Source organism: Rhinoraja longicauda, chromosome 34, assembly GCF_053455715.1.
Source record: "Rhinoraja longicauda isolate Sanriku21f chromosome 34, sRhiLon1.1, whole genome shotgun sequence".
Taxonomy (NCBI): Eukaryota; Metazoa; Chordata; class Chondrichthyes; order Rajiformes; family Arhynchobatidae; genus Rhinoraja; species Rhinoraja longicauda.
In genome coordinates, this window is record NC_135986.1 from 13,325,405 (window position 1) to 13,348,993 (window position 23,589).

The following is a 23,589-nucleotide window of genomic DNA, read 5'->3' on the forward strand; positions in this document are numbered from 1 at the left end:
CTGTCTATCTGTCTTAAACGTTGGGATAGTCCCAGCCTCAATTACCTCATCTGGCAGCTTGTTCCATACACCACCACCCTTTGTGTGAAAAAGTTACCCCTCAGATTTCTATTAAATCCTTTCCCCTTCACCTTCAACCTACGACCTCCATGTGTATTTTATGTGTGGTGACGGCTGTCCTTTTGTGGAACTGAGACCGTGACTGTGAATCCGGCAGTTTGTCGAGTCCCACAGGAACTGGCCTGTGGGAAAAGCCCATCTGCCGTCCTTCCCCAGCCTGGCCCCTGCGTGACTGCCTCGCAACCTCCATTGTTCCAAGGAGAGAAGCGATGATTCTCAGCAGCGGCTCAGCCCAACTCCGCCTCCCCCGCCCTGTTAGTGTCGCCAGACACGGGGCAGTGGGCGCGCTCTGTGATTGGTGGCAGCGAGGCGCTGTGATTGGTCGCTTCAGTAGTCCAATCAAACAGTTGAATCAAACTGATCAATGACAGTGCTCGCCTTCCCCATTCCCTCATTAGCATAGGGCGGTGGGGCAGCCTATTTAATCCGCGCTCTGAGCTTGTTCCAGACATTTGTGTGTTTGTGGCCGAGAGACGAAATGCCTGACCCACCGAAAGCGGCCAAGAAGGGCGCCAAGAAAACCGTGTCCAAACCTGCAGGAAAGGCGGGCAAGAAACGCAGGAAGTCGAGGAAGGAAAGTTACTCCATCTACATCTACAAAGTGATGAAGCAGGTTCACCCCGACACCGGCATCTCCTCCAAGGCCATGGGCATCATGAACTCGTTCGTCAACGATATTTTCGAGCGCATCGCGGGCGAGGCTTCCCGCCTGGCTCATTACAACAAGCGGGCGACCATCAGCTCCCGGGAGATCCAGACCGCCGTGCGCTTGCTGCTGCCCGGGGAGCTGGCCAAGCACGCCGTGTCGGAAGGGACAAAGGCGGTGACCAAGTACACCAGTTCCAAGTAAAGATCCTCCGTGCTGACAAACCGAAAACCCAAAGGCTCTTTTAAGAGCCACCCACAAGCTCACGGAAAGAGTTGTAGTACTATTTCGGCCTCGATTTTCTGCAAATTGTATTGTGAGTTTTGTTTCGGTAGCTCCAGTGTTTTTAATTATGTTTACGTTAATCAAACTGCGGCAATTTCATAGAAACATAGAAAATAGTCGTAGGAGGAGGCCATTCGAGCCAGCACCATTGTTATCATAGCTGATCAACAGTCGGTAACCTGTCTGCCCAACTTCTCCCCATAGCCCTTGATTCCGCTAGCCCCTGGAGCTCTATCTGTCTTAAATTCATCCAGTGTTTTGGCGTCCACTGCCCTCTGGCAGAGAATTCCACAAATTCGCAACTCTGGGTGAAAAATTTCCTTCTCACCTCAGTTTTAAATGGCCTCCCCTTTATTCTAAGACTATGGCCCCTGGTTCTGGACTCGCCCAACATTGGGAACATTTTTGCTGCATCTAACTAGTCCTGTCCTTTTATAATTGTATATGTCTCTGAGATCCCCTCTCATCCTTCTAAACTCCAGTGAATACAAGCCTAGTCTTTCCAATCTTTCCTCATATGACTGTCCCAACATCCCAGGGATCAAACTCGTGAACCCACGCTGCACTGCCTCAATTACAAGGATGTCCTTCCTCAAATTAGGATACCAAAACTACACAATACTCCAGATGTGGTCTTACCAGGGCCCTATACAACTGCAGAAGAACCTCTTTACTGCTATACTGAAATCCTCTCGTTTTGAAGGCCAACATGCCATTAGCTTTCTTCACTGCCTGCTGTACCCGCACACCAACTTTCAGTGACTGATGTACAAAGACACCCAGGTCTCGCTGCACTTCCCCCTTACCGAACCTGACACCATTGCGATAATTGCCGCCAAAGTGGATAACCTCACATTTATCTATATTATACTGCATTTGCCACGCATGTGCCCACTCACTCAACCACTCAAAAGGACTAAGAGGAAAAACATTTTCACCCAGAGTTGTGAATCTGGAATTCTCTGCCACAGTGGATGTTTGAGTTGCCAGACCAGGCCATGATGTAATTGTACAATATGCTCTCCACAATACACATGGAGAGTTTCAAGAAAGTATTACTTGACACACGGAATCTCCTCAATCTTTTCAGGAAATAGAGACATGGATGGCTTTCATAATGATTATATCAATGTGCTGGCCCAGGATAGATCGTCAGAGATGTGCATGCCCAAGAAAAGGAAGCCATTGACCCTCTCCACCTCCATCTCACCGATGAATACAAGATCATGGATCCTGTTACTTTGCCATCACTCAATCACATTCCCCCCCTCCCACTATGTATTGACTTCTCATTACTCATTATTCATCCAACAACGGTAATGTCATTGGGGAATTTCAAGATGGCATTGGAACTGTCTGGCTACACAGTCATAGGAATAGTGTGAGTGGAGCAGGGCACTGAGCACACAGCCCTAACTTGGAAACGTGGACAGTAAACTGGACTAGTTCAGGGACTCCGAGGCACTGTATAAGAAGGGACAGAGCCATCTGTACTTTCTGAGAAGGAACCGCTCTTTCAAAGTGTGCAGTAAGATGTTGCAGACGTTCTATCCATCAGTGGTGGCTAGTGCCATCTTCGGTCCTGGGGTAGAAGGGTGAAGGCCACGGACGCCAACAGGATCAACAAACTCACCAGGAAGGCTGGGTCCGTGGAGGGGAGGATGCTCCTCAAACTGCAGAACATCTTGGAAAATACAGCTTACCCCTTCCATGACACACTGGTCAACATGAGGAGCACCTTCAGCAACAGCCTGGTTCTAGTTTCTCAGGTCAGTAATGTGGTCAGTGGAGTGGTGTGCACCTCCTGTCAGATGTAGGAAATCAGGAACATGTCAGGAGTCCCTGACGACCACGTTTGCAGGAAGTGTCTCTGGCTGCAGCTTCTCTCAGACCCCATAGATCAGTTGGAGTATCAGTCAGACACACTGAGGAGCAGACAGGACGCAGAAAGTGTTCTTAACCGTAGTGTCAGAGAGGTAGTTTCTTGGTTTCATATAATCCACTGACCTATTTTGTTGTTATGGGTTTTTACAGAGGAATATGTGTGCAGACCTGTTGTGTTGATGCAAGTAAAAACTCCGTTGTAATAAAGAACTCGCTTCTAGTGAATGCAGCACTATTCAGTTCCTACCGACTTGATTTCAAATTAATTTCAATCACCTCCGCAAACCATTAAGTCTGAATCTGCGGTGCGAATTTACAGACCCGATGCCGAAACTGACGGAATTCAGCTCTGCCTGAGACTGGAGATAAACGACTGCTCCTCGGAGAGGTTTTGAGTGTTGCTGGATTTACAAAGTTAAATGGGTAAGAGGAGAACAGAGATCGCTGGAGAATGATCTGCTAACAGCCCCTCCCCAATTTGAACCTTCAGAATATCGGCCTAAATTCAGCTTTCCTCATCACAACCGCTGAAAACAAGAATCAATCAAGTGCATGCAGCGGGGCAATAACTAAAAGTTCATTAATTAAATGATAATCTCCTCATACTCCCGGTTACTGCTCCCTCTGTGAGACGGTGGGCGGCTCTTAGAAGAGCCTTTGTTTTGTCGTTTGGAGAAAGGGGGTTTATTCAGCCGCCGAACCCATAGAGAGTGCGGCCCTGGCGTTTCAGAGCGTACACCACATCCATGGCAGTGACCGTCTTACGCTTGGCGTGCTCGGTGTAGGTGACTGCATCCCTGATCACATTCTCCAGGAAAACTTTCAGCACCCCGCGGGTCTCCTCGTAGATGAGACCCGAGATTCGCTTGACACCGCCACGGCGAGCCAGGCGGCGGATGGCTGGTTTGGTGATGCCCTGGATATTGTCGCGAAGTACTTTCCGATGCCGTTTGGCTCCGCCTTTGCCCAGTCCTTTGCCTCCTTTCCCTCTGCCAGACATGATGCTGCTTCACCCAAGTCGCTGCACAATAAACGGCCGACTGCTACTGTCTCCTTTTATACACAGCGCCCCGACCTGCTCCAGACACGCAGAGAGAGAGAGAGAGAGAGAGAGAGAGATAGAGGTGGGAAGGGGTGGAGACAGAATCAGAGTGACAGACAGAGCAGAGAGCGGCCTCTCATCTCCAGCTCCTTCCTCGGTTATCTGCAATCGGCTATTTGCAGCTGTTTGCTGACAATACACCCGAGACTCAGCGCTCCGCAACCTTTCAGAGGCACGGATTTCACATTAAAGGCCAATCAGTAATATTACTGCCTAAATACAGTGACAAGTTACTTTGTCTCCTTCCCATTCATCTCTAGAGCCTGTTCCCTACCCCCAAACCGCTTCTCCCACATAACTCAGCAGTTTACAACCATCTAATTAGGGGAACCTCCAGAGATGGGCTTGGGCCGTTAGCGGGGTTTCATCATCAGTGTTACCGTCTCACAGACAAATGAACGGCCTTGAGCTGCACACATCCCCAGACCGGAAAGTCCATTCTACAATACAATACAATACAATATATCTTTATTGTCATTGTACGGGGGTACAACGAGATTGGGAATGCGCCTCCCATACATGCAATAATTCAATTATTGCGTCTAATGGAAATTATTTCCCCTTGGCACTGAGGCAGGTCCCGGACAGGAATTACTTAATTCGGAATCAGTTCTTTCACGAAAGATTTTGATTGCAGACACAAAAAGCTAGAGTAACTCAGTGGAACAGGCAGCATCTTTGGAGAAAAGGAGTGGGTGAGGTTTCGGGTCGAGACCCTTGTTTATTTTGGTGGTGCTGAAAAAGTTCAGGATTTTACATAGAGTCATACAACGCGGAAATAGGCCCACCCAAACCACTCCCTCCACAGCTACTTTCACTGCATCTCCAGGAGCCATAACACCTGTCCCCAGGACCGTCTTTACAGCATTATGGGCCCCGGGCAAAGCAGTGTACTGGGGCCCCTACGACAACTACTCACAGGAATAAAAATGTAAATGGTAAACTCTCCCCCACCCCCCTTTCCCTACCAGCCCCCCCCCCCCCCCCTGTCGTGCCGGCGAAAAGCACTTACCGAAAAGCACTTAGCGATGGACTATGGGTGGTACATTGTTGCGAAAAGCACTTACAGATCGCTGTGAGAAGCACTTAGGGATGGAAAAGCAAAGCACTTAGGGAGCTAATTGTTGCGAAACAGATCGCTGTGAGAAGCACTTAGGGATGGAAAATGTTGCGAAAAAAACACTTAGGGCCCGAAAATGTTGCGAAAAAAGCACTTATTCAACCTACATTTTTAAAGTAGTATTTATTTATTGCAAGTCACTTCACATACACAGATCAGCATGGGGCCCCTATGCTCGTGGGGCCCCGGGCAAATGCCCATCAGGCCCATGCGTTAAGACGGCCCTGCCTGTCCCCATACCTCCTCTCTCACATCCATCCATAGACCCCAGTACTCTTTCCAGGTGAGGGAGAGGTTCACCTCTGCTAACATAATATACTGTATATTGGCACACCTGATGTGGCCTCCTTTACTTCAGCGAGCCCAAGCATAGTCTCAATGACGTTTCACCAAATACTACTTGCGCTTGGTCCGTCATAACCCGCTGGATCTCCCAGCCTCTGGCCTTTGTAACTCCCCTTCCCACAAAGACCATTCTATCTTGGCCAAACTGCATTGCCAGAGTGAAGCCACAAGCAAACTGCAGGAACAGCACCTCATTGGATAGCTGAACACCTAATGGTATGAACATTGAATTCTCCAATTTTAGGTAATTGACCTAAAAACAACCCCAAACACCGCTCTTTCTACTTTTTCTCCCCCTCCCCTCTCCTCCCATTGTCCCACATGGACTCACACACCAATCCTCACACCGATATTCCACCTATAGGCATCACGATTTGTTACTCTTCTATCCTTATCCTATCTATCCTTGCATTCAAGAGAGAGCAAGATAGAGCTCTTAAGGATAGTGGAGTCAGGGGGTATGGGGAGAAGGCAGGAACGGGGTACTGATTGAGAATGATCCGCCATGATCACATTGAATGGCGGTGCTAGCTCGAATAGCCAAATGGCCTCCTCCTGCACCTATTGTCTATTATCTCACACCTTTTGTTTTTCATCTCTGGCCTTGTCCAACCTTTTACCTGTCTAACCATCTGCCCCTCACCACTATCCACCTATCAATTGTGTAGAAATTGCAGATGCTGGTTTAAACCAAAGGTAGACACAAAATGTGACAGTAACTCAGCGGGACAGGCAGCATCTCTGGAGAGAAGGAATGGGTGACGTTTCGGGTCTTGACATTTCAGTACAGTTAGCTCCTGTCTCACACAACCTCTTCCAGTTTCTTCCCCACCACTGATGTCATGTTCATTGGCCTTTAGTTCGCTGGCTGGTACTTGTGGCCTCCTGTACCTCGGCAAACCAACTGGAGACTCGCCAACCATTTCATTGAACGTTTGCACTCGCTCCACCAAGGCCTACTACCTGCCCCCATTGCTAACCATTTTAACTCTCTTTCCTTCCCATACTGACCTTTCTATTCTGGGCCTCTTCCATTACCAAAGCAAAGTGTTCCAACCATCTGTCTCTCAAAACTTCCCTGGCTTGTGTTCACCGCTTACCTGCCACGCTTTGTGCTGCCTCTGCCTCCCAGCTTTCTCTGCCCCTCCCACAATCAAACTGCAAAAGGGTCGCAGACCGACACCATCCCTGTTCATGTTCTCCACAGATGCTGCCTGACCTGCTGACTTGCACCAGCACTTTCTGTCCTTTTTAATCTTGGCAGGAAGGCATACGATCTAATTACCTTCCAGCCACCTGGACTTAATCTCATTTGCATTCTATATTTATTTTTATTATTTTATGTAATTTTCGGTCAGTGTTGACTCCTGTGATTGACAGCTCCCTCTGCCCCGGTTTGCGGCCGCCCCTGTCACGTGACGCGGGGTAAACTCACCGAGGACGTGCGCCTGACGTAATACAGGACACGTCGCGTCAGCGACGTCGTTGACCGGTCCGTGTGCGGGGTGCGGCGAGGCCCACGGAGGGGGAGCGGCCTGGGCCCGGGGATGGAGGTGAGGCTTCCTTCCCCCCGGCGGGGAGATGTTGGTGTGGCCGGAGGCATCGGCCAGGAGGTGAGGGGGTGAGGTCCCAAGACTGACTTGGAGAGATGGGGAAGGTGGCGATTGTATTAACTGAGCTGGTCCTTGCTCTTTGTCGTTCCCAGGTGGATCTGGGACCTGACTGGTTGAATCTTGTGCGTCTGACTGCTCCTCCACTGTGACATCTTCCTGCCTGCTGGGCAGTGAACAGTGAGTTTGTGTTCGTACCTTATCCACTGGGTCCTTGCATCAGTTTTAGCATTCTCATCTTCGTGGTCCAATTCCTCCTTGGTTCTGACTGACTCAATCTCTCTGTAACCCCCTCTGGCGCTGTGACCATGGAGATCTGTGGCCTCTTTAGCATCATTGCATTCCTTCCCATTTCAGACTGGAGGCTTCTGCGCAGTATGTTACTGGTTCCTCTATTCTCCGTCATACATATGTATATGATATCATTGGTAAGCTTGCAGGTGACACCACAATTATGGTACAGTGTACAGGGAAAACGGTTCTTTATGTTTACAACAGGATTTAGATCTATTGGGAAAGTGGACAAGGAAAAGACAGATGGAATTTAACTCAGACAAGTGCATATTGATGGATTTTTAGTGGTGATATCAGGGCATTGGGATTGAATTCAGACATTGAATGTTTGGATCTTGCAGAAGGGTGGCTGAGTAGATTGACTTTGGGATACCAGTACACAGTTGGCTGAAAGTTGCAACACAGGTAGAGAGAGTGAAGAAGGCCTATGGCATTCTTGCCTTCATCAGCTGAGGCTTTGAGTACAAGAGATGGACATCAGTTGTACAAACTGTTGATTAGAGAGTATTGAGAGTATTGCCTGCAGTTCTGGTTGACACACCACATGAAAGATTTGCTTAAGCCAGATAGTGTGCAGAAATTATTGCAAGAATGTTGCCTCGATTCGGTGGGCCTGCAGGTGAGATTGGGTACGCTGCTCTGTCAGGAGTGAGGAGGCTGAGAGATGACATGTTAGGGGTGCATAACATTCTGAGTGGCATAGATGGGGATAGCTAGAATCTGTTATGGTAGGAGTGCTTAACTGGAGAGCATAGGTTTAAGGAGAGACGCAGTGCATTTCAGATATTACCCAATGCCTGGGTGAAATAAGAAATGATTCCTCACATCACCCCTAAACTTATTTATTTTCTCCTTAAACCTGTGCCAACGACACCTCTTCCTGGGGGACAGGTTTCTTACTATCTAACTTATCAGTGGCTCTCATGATCTTGTACATCTCTATCTGCGTCGGTTCATTCTCCCCAGCACCATGAAAACATACCCAGCCTGTCCTGTCTCCCCTCATAACTGAACCATTCCACCCCAGGCAAGATTGTGGTGAATCTCCTCTTCAATGCAATCACATCTTTCCTACACGGCCGGCAGGGTGATGCAATGGTAGAGTCGCTGCATTGCAGTGCCAGAGACCTGGCTTTGATCCGAACAACGGGTGCTGTCTTTACGGAATTTGTACGTTCATCCCGTGACCGGCATGGGTTTTCTCCGGGAAAAATATTGTTTCCTCCTTCAGATACCTAGAGTGATCTGACCCCCACAACCCTGTGGTGCAGCAAACTCCAGACATTCCCCTAACCTACAGTGCAGGGGGTGTTCATTTCTTTCTGTACAACAAAGGAATCTGTGACCTTACAGAGTAGTGTTGGGTTGTTGGACTCTGTGACCTTTCATTATGGAGCCTTATAGGATAAGCTCGGTTATCAAACAGTGTTGTGTTTTTCAGGCCTGTGCCTGCAAGTGCATTGTCATTTCCTGTCAGATCACTATCAGTGTCATAGACTAATAAAATCAATGATCAGCCCGAGGCTTCATACTCTTCTGTGCTTGTTCTCCATGACACAGTTCAATCTCAAAAATTATTGTTTCTGTTTTCAAATACCTGATGTCGTCTGGTCCCCACAACTCAATGGGATAGAAAACTCAAAAGATTCACCTCCCCTGCACCATCCTGAGGTTGTCCCAGACTGAACATAGAACAGCAGAGGAACCTTCTGCCCACAATGTCTGTGGCAAACATGATGCCAAATTAAACACATCTGCTCTGCCTGCACATGATCTACATTGCTCCATCCTGCATATTTATGTGTCTATCTTAGAGCCTCTTAAACCCCACAACACTGACTACCTCCACCACCATATCTGGCAGCACATGGCCACTCTGGGTAAAAATTTGCCCAGATATTTTTATCATGTCCCTCTCACTTTAAAGCTATTTCCTCTCATCTGACATTTTCTCTGTAGGAAACGGATCTGACTATACCCCGTCTCCTCAGAATTTTATAAAGTTCTGTCGAGTCTCCCCTCAGTCTCCGAGGCCCCAGGGAAAACATCAGAGTTGATGTCTTTGAGGACTGTGATTGGTTTCTACTTGTCCATCTCCCTGTACATTATGGAGCAATACTAGGCAGTCTCAGTCAGTCCACAGCTGCTTTGTACAGGTCTGTGTCTCTCCAAACTTGGGGGTGGCTGGTGCAAAGCTCTCTGTGCACACTGGGCTGAGTGTGGTCTGCACTGGGCTGTGACTTCACAATGTAGTGCAGCGGGTGTCTTTCTGTATAACACAGGTGTTACTGCTGGATATCTGTGGCTCCACACAGCAGTGCTGGGTTGCTGGGCTCTGTGTCCTTGCATCACGGTGCCTTATTGCTTCAGCTCTGTGCCTGTCATACAGTGATGTGTATTTTCCAAGCTTAGAGTACATGGAGTGTATTATTGTCTCCTGTCAGTTCATTCTTGGTGTCATAGACTCATAAAACCATACAGCATTGAAACAGGCCCTTTGGCCCAACTTGCCCATGCTGACTAAGATGCCCCATCTATTCTAGACTTCATGTTGTGCACTAAACATTACACCCTTTATCCTGTATCCGTACACTGATGGCTTGATTGCAATCATGTATGCTCTTTTCGTCGACTGGATAGCGTGCAACAAAAAGCTTTTCACTGACACATGTGACCATAATAAACTAAACTAAACTAGTTTCATCTGCCCGCTAATAGCTCATGTCCTCTACACTTTTCCAATCCATGTACGTGTCAAAATGCCTTTTAAATATTGTTATAGTACCTGTCAGAACTACCTCCCCTGGCAGCTCGTGCTATATACTCACTACCCGCTGTGTGGAAAATGTTGCCCCTCTGGTTCTGATTACTTCTTATCAATCTCAGCTTAAACCTATGTCCCCTTGTTCTTCATTCCTCTATTCTGGGGAATGTGCATTTACCCTGTCCATTCCCCTCATGATCTTATACATTTCTATAAGATCATCCCTCGGTAAAGAATATAATACTTCCTCCACCTCTCTCAAAGTAAAGGAGGCATTTAGTCCCATCTGCTCATTAGAGATTGTTGGTAATTGTATCTTGGGTAAAAAAGTATTTATCTTAATTTCATCCTTTTCAGATTCAGAAAGGTACAGATTAGTGTAGAATTGCTTAAATACCTCATTGATTTCTCTAGGTTTATAAGTAATAATGTTTTGATCTGTTCTAATTGAATTTATTGTTCTTGATATTTGTTCTTCTTTCAGTTGCCATGCCAATACCTTGTGCGCTCTTTCTCCTAATTCATAATATCTTTGGTTAGTTCGTAATATTAGTTTTTCTGTTCTGTAAGTATGTAAAGTATTGTATTGAAATTTTTTATTTGCAAGTTGTGTTTTTTTCGTATCTGAAGAAGTTTTCTGTAAGTCTTTTTCTAATACGGTGATTTCTTTTTCTAATCTTTCAGATTCCTTCCTATAGTCTTTCTTTATCTTAGATGAGTAGCTTATAATTTGGCCTCTCAAATAAGCCTTCATTGCATCCCATACAATAAATTTATCATCAACTGAATTTAAATTTGTTTCCAAAAATAATTCAATTTGTCCTCGAATAAAATCACAAAAGTCTTGCCTTTTCAAAAGTAAAGAGTTGAGTCTCTATCTATAGACTGACTGTTCTTTATCTGGCATCGTAATTTTCATTAATAATGGTGAGTGATCCGATAACAATCTAGCCTTGTAATCTATTTGTATTATTCTACCCCTTAATTGAGCTGAAATCAAAAATAGATCTATTCTAGAATATGTATCATGTCTATTGGAATAGAAGTAGTCTCTTTCCCTGGGATGGCTTTTCCTCCAAACATCTACTAAATTTAAATTTTCCATTAAATTCAAGGTTGTCTTCGCTGCTCTTGTCCTTGTCGTTGTCCTTGATGATCTATCCATTAATGGATCTAAACAAAAATTGAAATCTCCCCCTATCAATATATTTTCATGTGCTTCCGCCAGATTTAAAAAGGTACCCTGCACAAACTTCTCATCATCTATATTTGGTGCATATATATTCATTAAGGTCCACAATTCTGAGAAAATTTGACAATGTACCATTACAAATCTATCTACTGGGTCACTTACAATATTTTGTATCTTAATTGGTAGCGTTTTCTTAAATAGGATAGCAACCCCTCTTGCTTTTGAGTTAAAAGAAGATGCGACCATACTTCCTACCCAATCTCTCTTTAACTTTTGATGCTCTTTTTCCGTTAGATGTGTTTCTTGCAAGAAAGCTATATCTACTTCCAATTTTTTCATCTGTGTTAAAATTCTCTTCCTTTATATCGGTCCATTTAACCCATTCACATTATAGCTTAAAAAATTTAATGTGTTATCCATTCATTCCTTTTTTTTTTCTTTTTTCCTTACCTTGATACATCTTCCGGTATTTACATTGTGCCGTATTTCAGTGTGCTCCCCTCCATAGTCCAGGTATAAAAACAGAAAAGAAATAAGAAAGATAGAGAAATAGACCCTCCCTCTAATGTTGTTAATAAATAGATTAGCAACATTACCCCCCTCTATTATACGAGGTGTGGTCCGCACCACACTTGTGCCCATGATTATGGTGGAGCATCCACATTCTCCAACCCCCCCGATATATCAAGTACTTCTAAAAATTAACAATCCTTAATACAGTTAATCCCCTCTATAGTATACAGATATTATTAATAATCAATCATTCATGAATCTTCTTAAGCATTTCTCGATGGCAATTCTTCCGCATACACTTCTGCTTTGACAAAGTCTTTAAAAAAATTATTTTCTCCAGTGTTGATCATAATCTTCAAAGTAGCCGGATGCAGTAAAATAAACCTATAGCCTTTCTTCCATAGGGAAGATGGTTTCCCGCCTGAGTTCTATAAAAAATTTAAAGATTTGTTGTTACCAGAATTTATGGAAGTGATACATCAAGCGGAAAAAACTTCTACATTACCAGAATCCTTCTCACTGGCAATTATAATCGTAATTTTTAAAAAAGGGAAAGACCCTTTAAATGCATCTTCTTATAGACCAATATCATTGTTGAATGCAGATTATAAAATAGTTGCTAAACTTTTGGCAAGGAGATTGGCAGAATATTTACCGAAGCTGGTTAAAGAGGACCAAACTGGATTTGTCAAAAAAAGGAAAATATCTGATAATGTAGCAAGATTTATAAGTATTTTACATTTAGCATAGAAAAGAAAGGAGTTGAGCGTAGCAGTTGCTTTAGATGCTGAAAAGGCGTTTGACAGGTTAGAATGGCATTTTTTATTTAAAGTATTGGAGAAGTACGGATTAGGAAATGGTTTCATTAACTGGGTAAAAGCTCTTTATAAACAACCTAAAGCCAAAGTGGTGACAAATGGCCAATCTTCTCAATCATTTAATTTGGAAAGATCTAGTAGACAGGGATGTCCCTTGTCACTGGCTTTATTTGTATTGGCCATTGAACCTCTGGCAGAGCTATTAAGATCAGATTTAGACATTGAAGGATTTAAAATGAATCAGGAAAATCACAAAATTACTTTATTTGCAGATGATGTTTTAATTTGTCTTACTAGACCATTGGAATCCTTAAGAAAATTATATTTCAGACTGGAAGAATATGGGAAAGTATCAGGATATAAAATTAATAAAGATAAAACTGAAATAATGCCTCTTTCTGAAGGTAATTATGATCAATGTAAAAGAGAAAGTCAGTTTAAATGGCAAAAAGAATGCATGAAGTACTTAGGGGTTAAAGTAGATAATAAGTTAAATAATCTGTATAAACTAAATTATAAACCACTAATTAAAAAAATTGAGGAGGACTTGAAGAAATGGATGAATATTCCAATTACATTTCTAGGGAGAGTGAACTGTATTAAGATGAATATTTTTCCGAGGTTACAGTATTTATTTCAAACACTGCCTATACCTTTACCAAATAATTTTTTTCAAGAATTGAATAAAATTGTGAGAAATTTTCTTTGGAAAGGTAAAATGCCAAGAGTGTCTATGGAAAAATTAACATGGAAATTTGAATTAGGTAGACTGCAATTACCAAATTTTAAAAATTACTATCTGGCAGCACAAATGAGTTTTATTTCATCCTTTTATCAAGAGGGTGGAAAAACAGCATGGGTTAAAATTGAAATGGATAAAATAAAAGAACTATGCCCAGAAGAATTTATCTATAAATGGGAAGCGAAGCTATTAGTTAAGGATCAAGAGTCACCTTTGCTAAAACATTTAATTAATATATTGTTGAAAACAGTTAAAGCTAATGATAAAAGATTTTTTCTAACAGCTAAAACTCCATTAGTAAAAAATAGATTACTGCCGTTTGCTTGGAATAATCAAATATTACAAGTCTGGGAACAGAAGGGTATTAAACATATGGGAGATTGCTACGAAGGAAATAATTTTTTGACATTTTCTCAATTGAGAAACAAATATCAAATTCCAGGGAATAGTATTTTTTTCTATTATCAATTACAATCTTATTTAAGGGAAAAGTTAGGTAATTCAATGTTTTTATTTCAAATTAAAGGAATTGAATCCCTGATTCAGGGCAAGGGAACTAAAAAAATTATATCTTCAATGTATAAATTGTTACAAAAATCTAGTCCAAAGACAGGAATTCAAAAATCAAGACAAAGATGGGAAACAGATCTGAATATTAGCATTGATGAACCAAGTTGGGAAAGATTGTGTTTAGAAAGTATGAAAAATACTATTAATGTGAGATATAGTTTAGTACAATACAATTTTTTACATCAACTATATTTAACTCCGAAAAAATTAAACAATTTAAATCCAAATTTACCTGAAATTTGTTTTAGATGCAACCAGGATGTGGGTACTTTTTTACACTCCACATGGGCATGTCCGAAAGTAACTCCTTTTTGGAAAGACCTAAAAAACTTTTTGGAACAATTGATGAATAAGACCATACCATTGGATTCAAGGTTGTTTTTATTGGGAGATACTAAAGGAATATTACCAAGATTAATTTTAGATAAATATCAGGAAAGATTTCTCAAAATAGCAATAGCAAAAAAATGTGTGGCGGTTACTTGGAAAGATCACAATGAAATAAGAATTGCAAGATGGTGTGCAGAAATGCGTAGTTGTATCCCATTGGAAAAAGCTACTTATAATCTGAGAGATAAATATGATTTCTTTTTGAAACTTTGGAACCCATTCACTTTAAAACTAGGATTAAGAATTGGAAATATTTAATTTCAGGATTGTTTTGATACCCCAAAAAATAATGTAATAAGAAATTAGCCGGAAGTGTTTCCTTCTTGTCTCCAGGTTCCCTTCTTTCTTCTTTCTTTCTTTCTTTCTTTCCTTTTTTAAATTTTTTATTTCTTTATCTTTCTCTTCTCCTTTTTCCTCTTTTTTCTAACTGGGGGGGTGGGGGGAGGGGGGTTGTGGGTGGGGAGATAATACAGAACAATACAGGTAAAATCGAATTTAAATGTATAATCGAATTTATAATGTAGGTACCATCGCGTACTATGAGTTCATACATGTATTTGTTTTGTTAAAATTTAAATTAAATAAAATAAATTTTTTTAAAAGATCATCCCTCGGTTTCCTGTGCTCTAAGGCAGGGGCCTACAAACTTTTCAGCATGAAGGCCACATTATATATTTGGCACATTTTTGCGGGCCGTAGGAAAAAATAAATAAGTGTGAGTTTTATAAATTTAATGAACTCAAAAAACTTTAGACTAGGTTACGTTCGATTAGATTAGGAAATGTTAAACTAGGTTAGGTTAGATTAGGTTAGTTTACATTAGGTTTATACGGCAACAAATAAATAATATTCAATTTTTAAAAAGAGCTTGAAATATTGGAATATATATATACCCTAGGTATACAATTATTTATACAGAAAAAATACAGTGACCACCACTGGGGTAGAGAGAGGGGTAGGGGGGGAGAGAGAGAGTCAGGGTAGAGGGAGCAGCAGGTGAGAGCGGAGCACGGTGAGGGGAGGGTGTCAGAGGGTCCAGTGAAGGAGCGCCGCCACTTGCGGATCTGCTCTCTCCCTCTCTTTCCCCTCTCCCTCTCTCCCAGGACCAGCGAGATCTGTGCCGTTGCTCCACTCTCTTCCCCGATCCCGTCTCCTTCTAACGCAGCAAAATAAGAACAAACACAAGTGTAGTTGCTATTCAGAAGCCCCGCATCCCCGTGGTGAGCAGTGGCGGCGGCGAGCAGGGAAGTTTCACTTGTGTTTGTTCGTATTTCGCTGCGTTAGAGGGAGACGGGCCGGGGAGAGAGTGGAGCAGGGAAGCAGATCTCGCTGGCTCTGGGAGAGAGGGCGGGAGGGACGGAGCAGCACCCGCTGACACCCTCCCCGCGCTCCCGCTCTCACCTGCTGCTCCCTCTACCCCGACTCTCTCTCCAGGTTGAGCAGCGGCAGTAGCCTGCTAGGAGGGAAGTTTCGAGGAGGCGCTGCGATCTCTCGCCTTGTCCCGGCTCTGGGTCAGTGGCGATCCGCTCTCCGGCGAACCTTCGACAGCAGCTTCTGCCTTACAGGTCCCCACTGTCTAAGAGCTTGTTGCGGGCCGAATAATATCTCGTGGCGGGCCGGATGTGGCCTGCAGGCCATCGTTTGGAGATCCCGGCTCTAAGGAATGAAGATCCGAGCCTGCCTAACCTTTCCCAATAGCTCAGGCCCTCATGTCCTGGGAACATGCTCATAACTCCTCTGAGCACTCTTTCCAGCTTAATAACATCCTTCCTATTACAGGGTAACCAAAATTGAAAGCAATACCTCAAAAGCGTCCTCACCAATGTTCCGCACAACTTATCACAGGACTCCAGTCCCATTAAACATCCTTTCACCGTCACCCTCTGCTTCCTTCCATGAAGCCGATTCTCTATTCGGCTCGCTCCCTGTGGATCGCAAGCAATCTAACTTCCACAGCAGCTCACCATGCAGTGTGTAAGTCATACAGTGAGTGCCAGTTATCTGTCATTGTGTACAAAGCAAGTGTGTCCCATTGGTACAGTTCTGAGTCTGCACAAGGATTTCAGCCCCTGAAGAGCCTCCCCAGTTTTGGTTGTTCACAGTTCTATAAGCTTTGAGTTATAAGCAGGAGAAGGATGGGCTGGGACCTTTTTCATTGTAGTTTAGGAGGTTGAAGAGTGACCTGAAAGAGGTAAACAAAATCATGAGGAGTGCACATTAGCTAAATGCTCACAGTCTTTATCCTGCATCTGCAGAGTTTTTTTGTTTTCCTCTTTAAATTGGAGCCTGATGTGAGGGACTGAACGGAAGTGGAATCTCTTTGCACCAGTTGGGGTTTAGAAGAATGAGAGGTAATCTCAACGGCTTCTCTTGTTGTTTGCAGACTGATTTGGAGAGATGGAGATGGTGGCGATTGTATCCAACGAGCTGGTCCTTGCTGTCTGCCGTTCCCATGTGGATCTGGGACCTGACTGGTGGGGTCTTGTGGACCTGACTGCTGCTCCACTGTGGACATCGGGGTCTACTCTTCCTGCCTGCAGGGCAGTGAACAGTGAGTGTTAGTGCCTTACTGCACCGGCTTCCTGCCTCAGTTTTAACATTCTCATTCTTGTGTTCAAATTCCTTTTTGGACCTCACCCCCCTCACTCTTTCTGTCACCTCCTCCATTTCTGTGATTTTCTGACACCTCTGCTCTCCTCCATCAGTGGCCCTTTACACATCCTCACATCCCTTCACTCCACCAGTCCTGCTTCGAATACAGCTGACAAATGTTCATTTCTGACCTCAGCTCCGTCCTCTGCTGCAGACGCAGACCCCGCATCAGTGCTGAATGCACCCACTCTCTCCCGGGTTCCCCTCTTGCCTTTTATACACTGACAAATGCTCTGGGATTGTCCTTCCAGTGTTGGGAGTGGCTGTTGCATTTTGGGTGAGTGTGGTCTTTACTGGACTTCACAGTGTGATGCAGGTGGTGTTCATGTCTTTATCTGTCCAACAAAGGTTAGTGCTGGGAATCTGTGGCCTCAGATGAGTGCAGGATTTGCTGGAGTCTGTGTTCTCACATTACAGTAAAGTACTGTGAACTTTATCAAATCACTTTGCAATACAGCGCCAGCTGTTGTAATGGTTTGTACCATAACAGTATAGTCCATCTATTGTAATGGTCTGGACCCTTTCAGTACAATGCCACACATTGTAATGGTCTGTGACTCTACAGTGCAGTGTCGGCTGTTGTGAAGGTTTGTGCCCTTGTAGTACAGTACTGGCCGTTGTAAAGGTGTGTGCCCTGAGATGATGTTTCTGTTGATGTTTCTCGGTCGGTTACAATGATTTAATTGAAAGATACCGCATGGAAACGGGCGCTCTGTCCCACCACACACAGCTATCATCGATCTTCACAATATTTCTCTATTGCAACACCTTCTCATCCACTCGTACACAATTTCAGGGACAAATTACAGAGGACAATAACAACCAAGAACCGAGCACGTTTTTGTGACGAGGGAGGAAGCCGGGGCACCCGGAGGAAACCCACGCCGTCACAGAGGGAACATGCCAACTTGACACAGAACAGACAGCAGCTGAGGTCGGGATCTATCTTGTGTCACTGGCCCGACTGTGCTGCCAATCCCTTGCGAGCCATCAGTATTGTGTTAGGTTCAATCTCTGTCTTTGTATTTAAGAGCTGGGTGTTGTACTGGAGTATGTCCTCACTGGCCAGTGTTGTGCTCTGGCAGCTCAGTGTGCTTGGAATACAATGCCGGTGTTTGTGCCGAGTGAATCCTTATTACACAAACTGACCACATCCACCCTGGACTTTAGAAGGTTTACAAGTCTGCAGGTTATTTCCCTGAAGGACCTGTCCTGTTTCCTTCTGATAGGCCTGACTGGTTGTTTCCACCACCCCTGGCGGCAGGGTTTTACAGATGAGAACCTCACTCAGAAAAACACAAGATAACAGGAGCAGGAGTTGGCTCCCTGGCCCCTCATGCCTGCCCCACCATTCATTGTGATCATGGCTGATCTGTCCTGTCACAGTCCCACATTGGGACTGCACAACTGTAATATATCCCCACGACTGTCAACTCCTGTCCCAGTCCCACATTGCCCACACTTTCCAGACCTTACAAAACTGTATCACCCTCTGACATTCCCTCCAGTGATCCAGCCTCCAAATTTCCAGGGAGCCATATTCCCGATACCCCACCCTCAGAGGACTTGCTACAACTCTGTTTTAAATAGCCTCTCCTTGATCATGTAAACCTGTCCCCTCATTCCAATACCCCCCACTGGTGGAAGCATCTCCACCTCTCCCCTGTCACGACCTTGAAGGATCTTATGCTTCGGTAAATTCACCGTTCATTTTTCTAATCTCAAAGATTGTGACCTTAATTCTCTCACTCCTTGTGAGAGAACAACCCTCTTCTCCCAGGAACTGTCCATTTGAATTACTTTTAAATTGACCCTGAATCCCAGTGTATCCGTTCTTCAGTACAGGGTGCAGAACTATGCCCAGTATTCCAGGTGTGGCCTCACCAAATCCCTGCACAACTGTAATACGTCCCTATTTCTAAACTTTAACCCTCTTGTAGTAAATGCCAATGTGCCACTTCACTCCCGCACCACTTGCTGCACCTGCCCTGTGTAATCAGTACACGAGAATACTTTGTCCCCTCTTTACTTTGCCCTTGGCCAAGGTGCATCCTTATACTCTGCCCTCTCCTCCAGGTGATTAATATAGACCGTTCATAATTGAGGGCTCAATCCTACACAAATGGGTTTGCTAATGTTCAGTTAAGTTATAACATGACTGCCACTTGTTATAACATGTGCCATGTACTGCCACTTTCAGGATATATGTGCTCCATGATCGCTCTGTTCATCGGCTCTCCCTGAGGCCCAACAATTTACTTGCTATGTCTCACCCTATTACACCTTCCAAATTGCATCACATCAGAGGTGTCAGGATTAAATTCCATCTGCTATTCCTCTTCCTGACATTCCATTTGATCTATATTCTGTTGGTGCCTCTGATAATCCTCCTCGCTCTCTACAAAACCACACATTCTTATATAATCCGTAAACATACACATCACACCTCCCACATTCACCTCTGCCTTTACATGATAAACATCAAGGGTCGCAACACCAGTCCATGTTAGCTGTCTCTCTGCCTAGTGCATGATGGGACATTTCATTCCCTTGTGCCATGACCTAGGCTGGGCCTATGGATGAGTGGCCTCACTCTTTATCACTCAGTCTCTGATCTCTTCTGTCACCATCTCTCTATCTGACCCCAGGTTAAGTCTTCGGTCTGTATGCCTGACTCTGACTGGGACAGATGAAACCCATATTAAATCCAGAACACATGTGCGTTCATCGGAACAGAATAAGGCCATTCTATTCTGCATGACTGAATCATGACTGATCTATCTTTTCCTCTCAACCCCATTCTCCTTCCTTTACCCCAAAACCCCTGACACCCAAACTAATCAAAAATCTGTCAACCTCCGCCTTAAAAATATCCATTGACTTGACCTCCACAATCGTCCGTGGCAATGAATTACAGATTCACTTCCCTGTGACAAAATAAATTCCTTCTCATCCCCTTTTGTAAAGTACGTCCTTTTATTCTGAGGCTATGACTTCAAGACCAGTGGATACACCCCCTCCACGTTCACTCTATCCAGGCCTTTCACTATTCTGTAAGTTTCAATGAGGTGTCCCCACCCACCCCCCCCCCCCCCCCCCCATCCTTCTAAACTCACATGGACAAGGATTGAGTGTGAATTTTGGGGAACCAGACTGGAATCCAGACTATTCATATCTGTCAGCTGTCTGGTCAGGGAATCAAAGTCACAGAGTGATACAGTGTGATAACAGGCCCTTCAGCCCAACATGCCCCACCAGCCAACATGACCCAGCTGCCTGCGCTTGGTCCATCTCTCTCCAAACCTGTTCTATCCATGTACCTGTCTATCTGTCTCTTAAACGTCGGGATAGTCCCAGCCTCAACTACCTCATCTGGCAGCTTGTTCCATACGCCCATCACCATTTGTGTGAAAAAGTTACCCCTCAGATTCCTATTAAATCTTCTCCCCTTCACCTTGAACCGACGACCTCCATGTGTATTGTATGGGCGTGCAGCGTAGGTTCACTAGGTTAATTCCCGGAATGGCGGGACTGTCGTATGTTGAAAGGCTGGAGCAATTAGGTTTGTATACACTGGAATTTAGAAGGATGAGGGGGGATCTTATTGAAAATATAAGATAATTAGGGGATTGGACACATTAGAGGCAGGAAACATGTTCCCAATGTTGGGGGAGTCCAGAACAAGGGGCCACAGTTTAAGAATAAGGGGTAGGCCATTTAGAACGGAGATGAGGAAGAACTTTTTCAGTCAGAGAGTGGTGAAGGTGTGGAATTCTCTGCCTCAGAAGGCAGTGGAGGCCAGTTCGTTGGATGCTTTCAAGAGAGAGCAGGATAGAGCTCTTAAGGATAGCGGAGTGAGGGGGTATGGGGAGAAGGCAGGAACGGGGTACTGATTGAGAGTGATCAGCCATGAACGCATTGAATGGCGGTGCTGGCTCGAAGGGCTGAATGGCCTACTCCTGCACCTATTGTCTATTGTGACGGCTGTCCTTTTGTGGAACTGAGACCGTGACTTTGAATCCGGCAGTTTGTCGAGCCCCACAGGAACTGGCCTGTAGGAAAAGCCCATGTGCCGTCCTTCCCCAGCCTGGCCCCTACGTGACTGCCTCGCAACCTCCATTGTTCCAAGGAGAGAAGCGATGATTCTCAGCAGCAGCTCCGCCGAACTCCGCCTCCCCCGCCCTGTCAGTGTCACCAGACACGGGGCAGTGGGCGCGCTCTGTGATTGGTGGCAGCGAGGCACTGTGATTGGTTGCTTCAGTTGTCCAATCAAACAGTTGAATCAAACTGACCAATGACAGTGCTCGCCTTCCCCATTCCTTCATCAGCATAGGGGAGGCTGCCTATTTAATCCGCGCTCAGAGCTTGTTCCAGATATTCGTGTGTCTGAGGCCGAGAGACGAAATGCCTGACCCACCGAAAGCGGCCAAGAAGGGCGCCAAGAAAGCCGTGTCCAAACCTGCAGGCAAGGCGGGCAAGAAGCGCAGGAGGTTGAGGAAGGAGAGTTACGCCATCTACATCTACAAAGTGATGAAACAGGTTCACCCCGACACCGGCATCTCCTCCAAGGCCATGAGCAACATGAACTCGTTCGTCAACGATATTTTCGAGCGCATCGCGGGCGAGGCTTCCCGCCTGGCTCATTGCAAAAAGCGGGCGACCATCAGCTCCCGGGAGATCCAGACCGCCGTGCGCCTGCTGCTGCCCGGGGAGCTGGCCAAGCACGCCGTGTCGGAAGGGACAAAGGCGGTGACCAAGTACACCAGTTCCAAGTAAAGATCCTCCATGCTGACAAATCTAAAACCCAAAGGCTCTTTTAAGAGCCACCCACTATCTCAAGGAAAGAGTTGTAGTACTATTTCAGCATCGATTTTCTGCAAAATTGTTTACGTTAATCAAACTGCGGCTATTTCATAGAAATATATAAAATAGGTGTAGGAGGAGGCCATTCGGCCCTTCGAGCCAGCACCGCCATTCATTGTGATCATGGCTGATCATCCACAATCAGTAACATGTGCCCAATTTCTCCCCATATCCCTTGATTCCACTAGCCGCTAGAGCTCTATCTGTCTCTTAAATTCATCCAGTGATTTGGCCTCCACTGCCCTCTGGCAGAGAATTCCACAAATTCGCAACTCTGGGTGAAAAAGTTCCTTCTCACCTCAGTTTTAAATGGCCTCCCCTTTATTCTCAGACTGTGGCCCCTGGTTCTGGACTCGCCCAACATTGGGAACATTTTTCCTGCATTTAGCTTGTCCAGTCCTTTTATAATTTTATATGTCTCTATAAGACCCCCTCTCATCCTTCTAAACTCCAGTGAATACAAGCCAAGTCTTTTCAATCTTTCCTCATATGACAGTCCCGACATCCCAGGGATCAATCTCGTGAACCCACGCTGCACTGCCTCAATTACAAGGATGTCTTTCCTCAAATTAAGAGACCAAAACTGTACACAATACTCCAGATGTGGTCTTACCAGGGCCCTATACAACTGCAGAAGAACCTCCTTACTGCTATACTGAAATCCTCTCGTTACGAAGGCCAACAGCGTTCTTCACTGCCTGCTGTACCCGCACGCCAACTTTCAGTGACTGATGCACAAGGCCACCCAGGTCTCGCTGCACTTCCCCCGTAGCGAACCTGGCACCATTGCGATAATTGCCTCCTTGTTTTTGCCGCCAAAGTGGATAACCTCACATTTATCTATATTATACTGCATCTGCCCACTCACTCAACTTGTCCAGGTTTTAAGAAGAAGGGGTAGGTCATTTAGGACTAAGAGGAAAAACTTTAGGACTAAGAGGAGTTGTGAATCTGGAATTCTCTGCCACAGAAAACAGTGGAGGCCAATTCGTTGGATGCTTTCAAGAGAGATAAAAGTTTAGCTCTTGGGGCTGTGGGAATCAAGGGATATGGGGAAAATGCCGGAACAGGGTACTGATTTTGGATGATCAGTTGTAATCATATTGAATGAAGGTGCTGGTCCGAAAGGCCTACTCCTGCACCTTTTTACTATTTTTAATTTTCCAAAATCCCGCTTTTACTGAGATCACTCTTTAAGTCACAACTCGACAGCTTGGACATGGATCATCTCACCACACCTGCCCACTTAAAAATGCAACCGGTACCCACGCGAGCGAAACCGCAACGAGATACCCCAGCTGCTGGCGGTTGTGCAGCAGAAAACAGAAACAGATTCAGTGCTCACAGAATCACTTTTGGCGCCGTAGTCTCGCGTCCGTCCGCAGTTTGTGAGTTGTGGCCGACCATAACTTAATACTGTTTACACAGAAACCCGCCCGCTGTTATGTTCAGTGAAACGTATTTGTTGCGATCGTTTATCAGTTAATGTAAATGCAAGATTAAATTCGCGGAATCTCTCATGTCGGAGAGTTAATTCACGCTCCATTTCTATTGTAAATGGATCGGGAACAAGTGACGGGCGAAATGATCAATCCGAGATCTGAGATTATATTTGTTTTTGGAGATTTTTATTGAATAAAAGTTAGCGGACTTTTCAAACCTCAGCTCATTTTGGGGAC

General features: G+C 44.9%; 3 protein-coding genes across 5 annotated transcripts; 2 read left to right on the forward strand and 1 right to left on the reverse strand.

Moving 5' to 3' along the window:
- Positions 1-598: 598 nt before the first annotated feature.
- LOC144609475 (histone H2B 1/2-like) lies at positions 599-16,943 on the forward strand. 3 transcript variants are annotated; one of them, XM_078427959.1, is made up of 3 exons: positions 599-2,820; positions 7,208-7,292; positions 16,779-16,943. In XM_078427959.1, exon 1 carries the CDS (start codon positions 599-601, stop codon positions 968-970), a length of 372 nt encoding a protein of 123 aa, XP_078284085.1. In that variant the 3' UTR covers positions 971-2,820; positions 7,208-7,292; positions 16,779-16,943. The 3 variants fall into 3 exon arrangements, 2 of the variants coding, with proteins under 2 accessions (XP_078284085.1, XP_078284086.1); XR_013549327.1 differs by lacking the exon at positions 599-2,820 and adding an exon at positions 7,021-7,115; XM_078427960.1 differs by lacking the exon at positions 7,208-7,292.
- LOC144609484 (histone H4) lies at positions 3,624-3,935 on the reverse strand. The gene has a single exon (XM_078427971.1). It carries the CDS (start codon positions 3,933-3,935, stop codon positions 3,624-3,626), a length of 312 nt encoding a protein of 103 aa, XP_078284097.1.
- Positions 16,944-21,451: 4,508 nt separating the features above from the next.
- On the forward strand, positions 21,452-21,823 carry LOC144609481 (histone H2B 1/2-like). Its single transcript, XM_078427967.1, has one exon. It carries the CDS (start codon positions 21,452-21,454, stop codon positions 21,821-21,823), a length of 372 nt encoding a protein of 123 aa, XP_078284093.1.
- Positions 21,824-23,589: the final 1,766 nt, after the last annotated feature.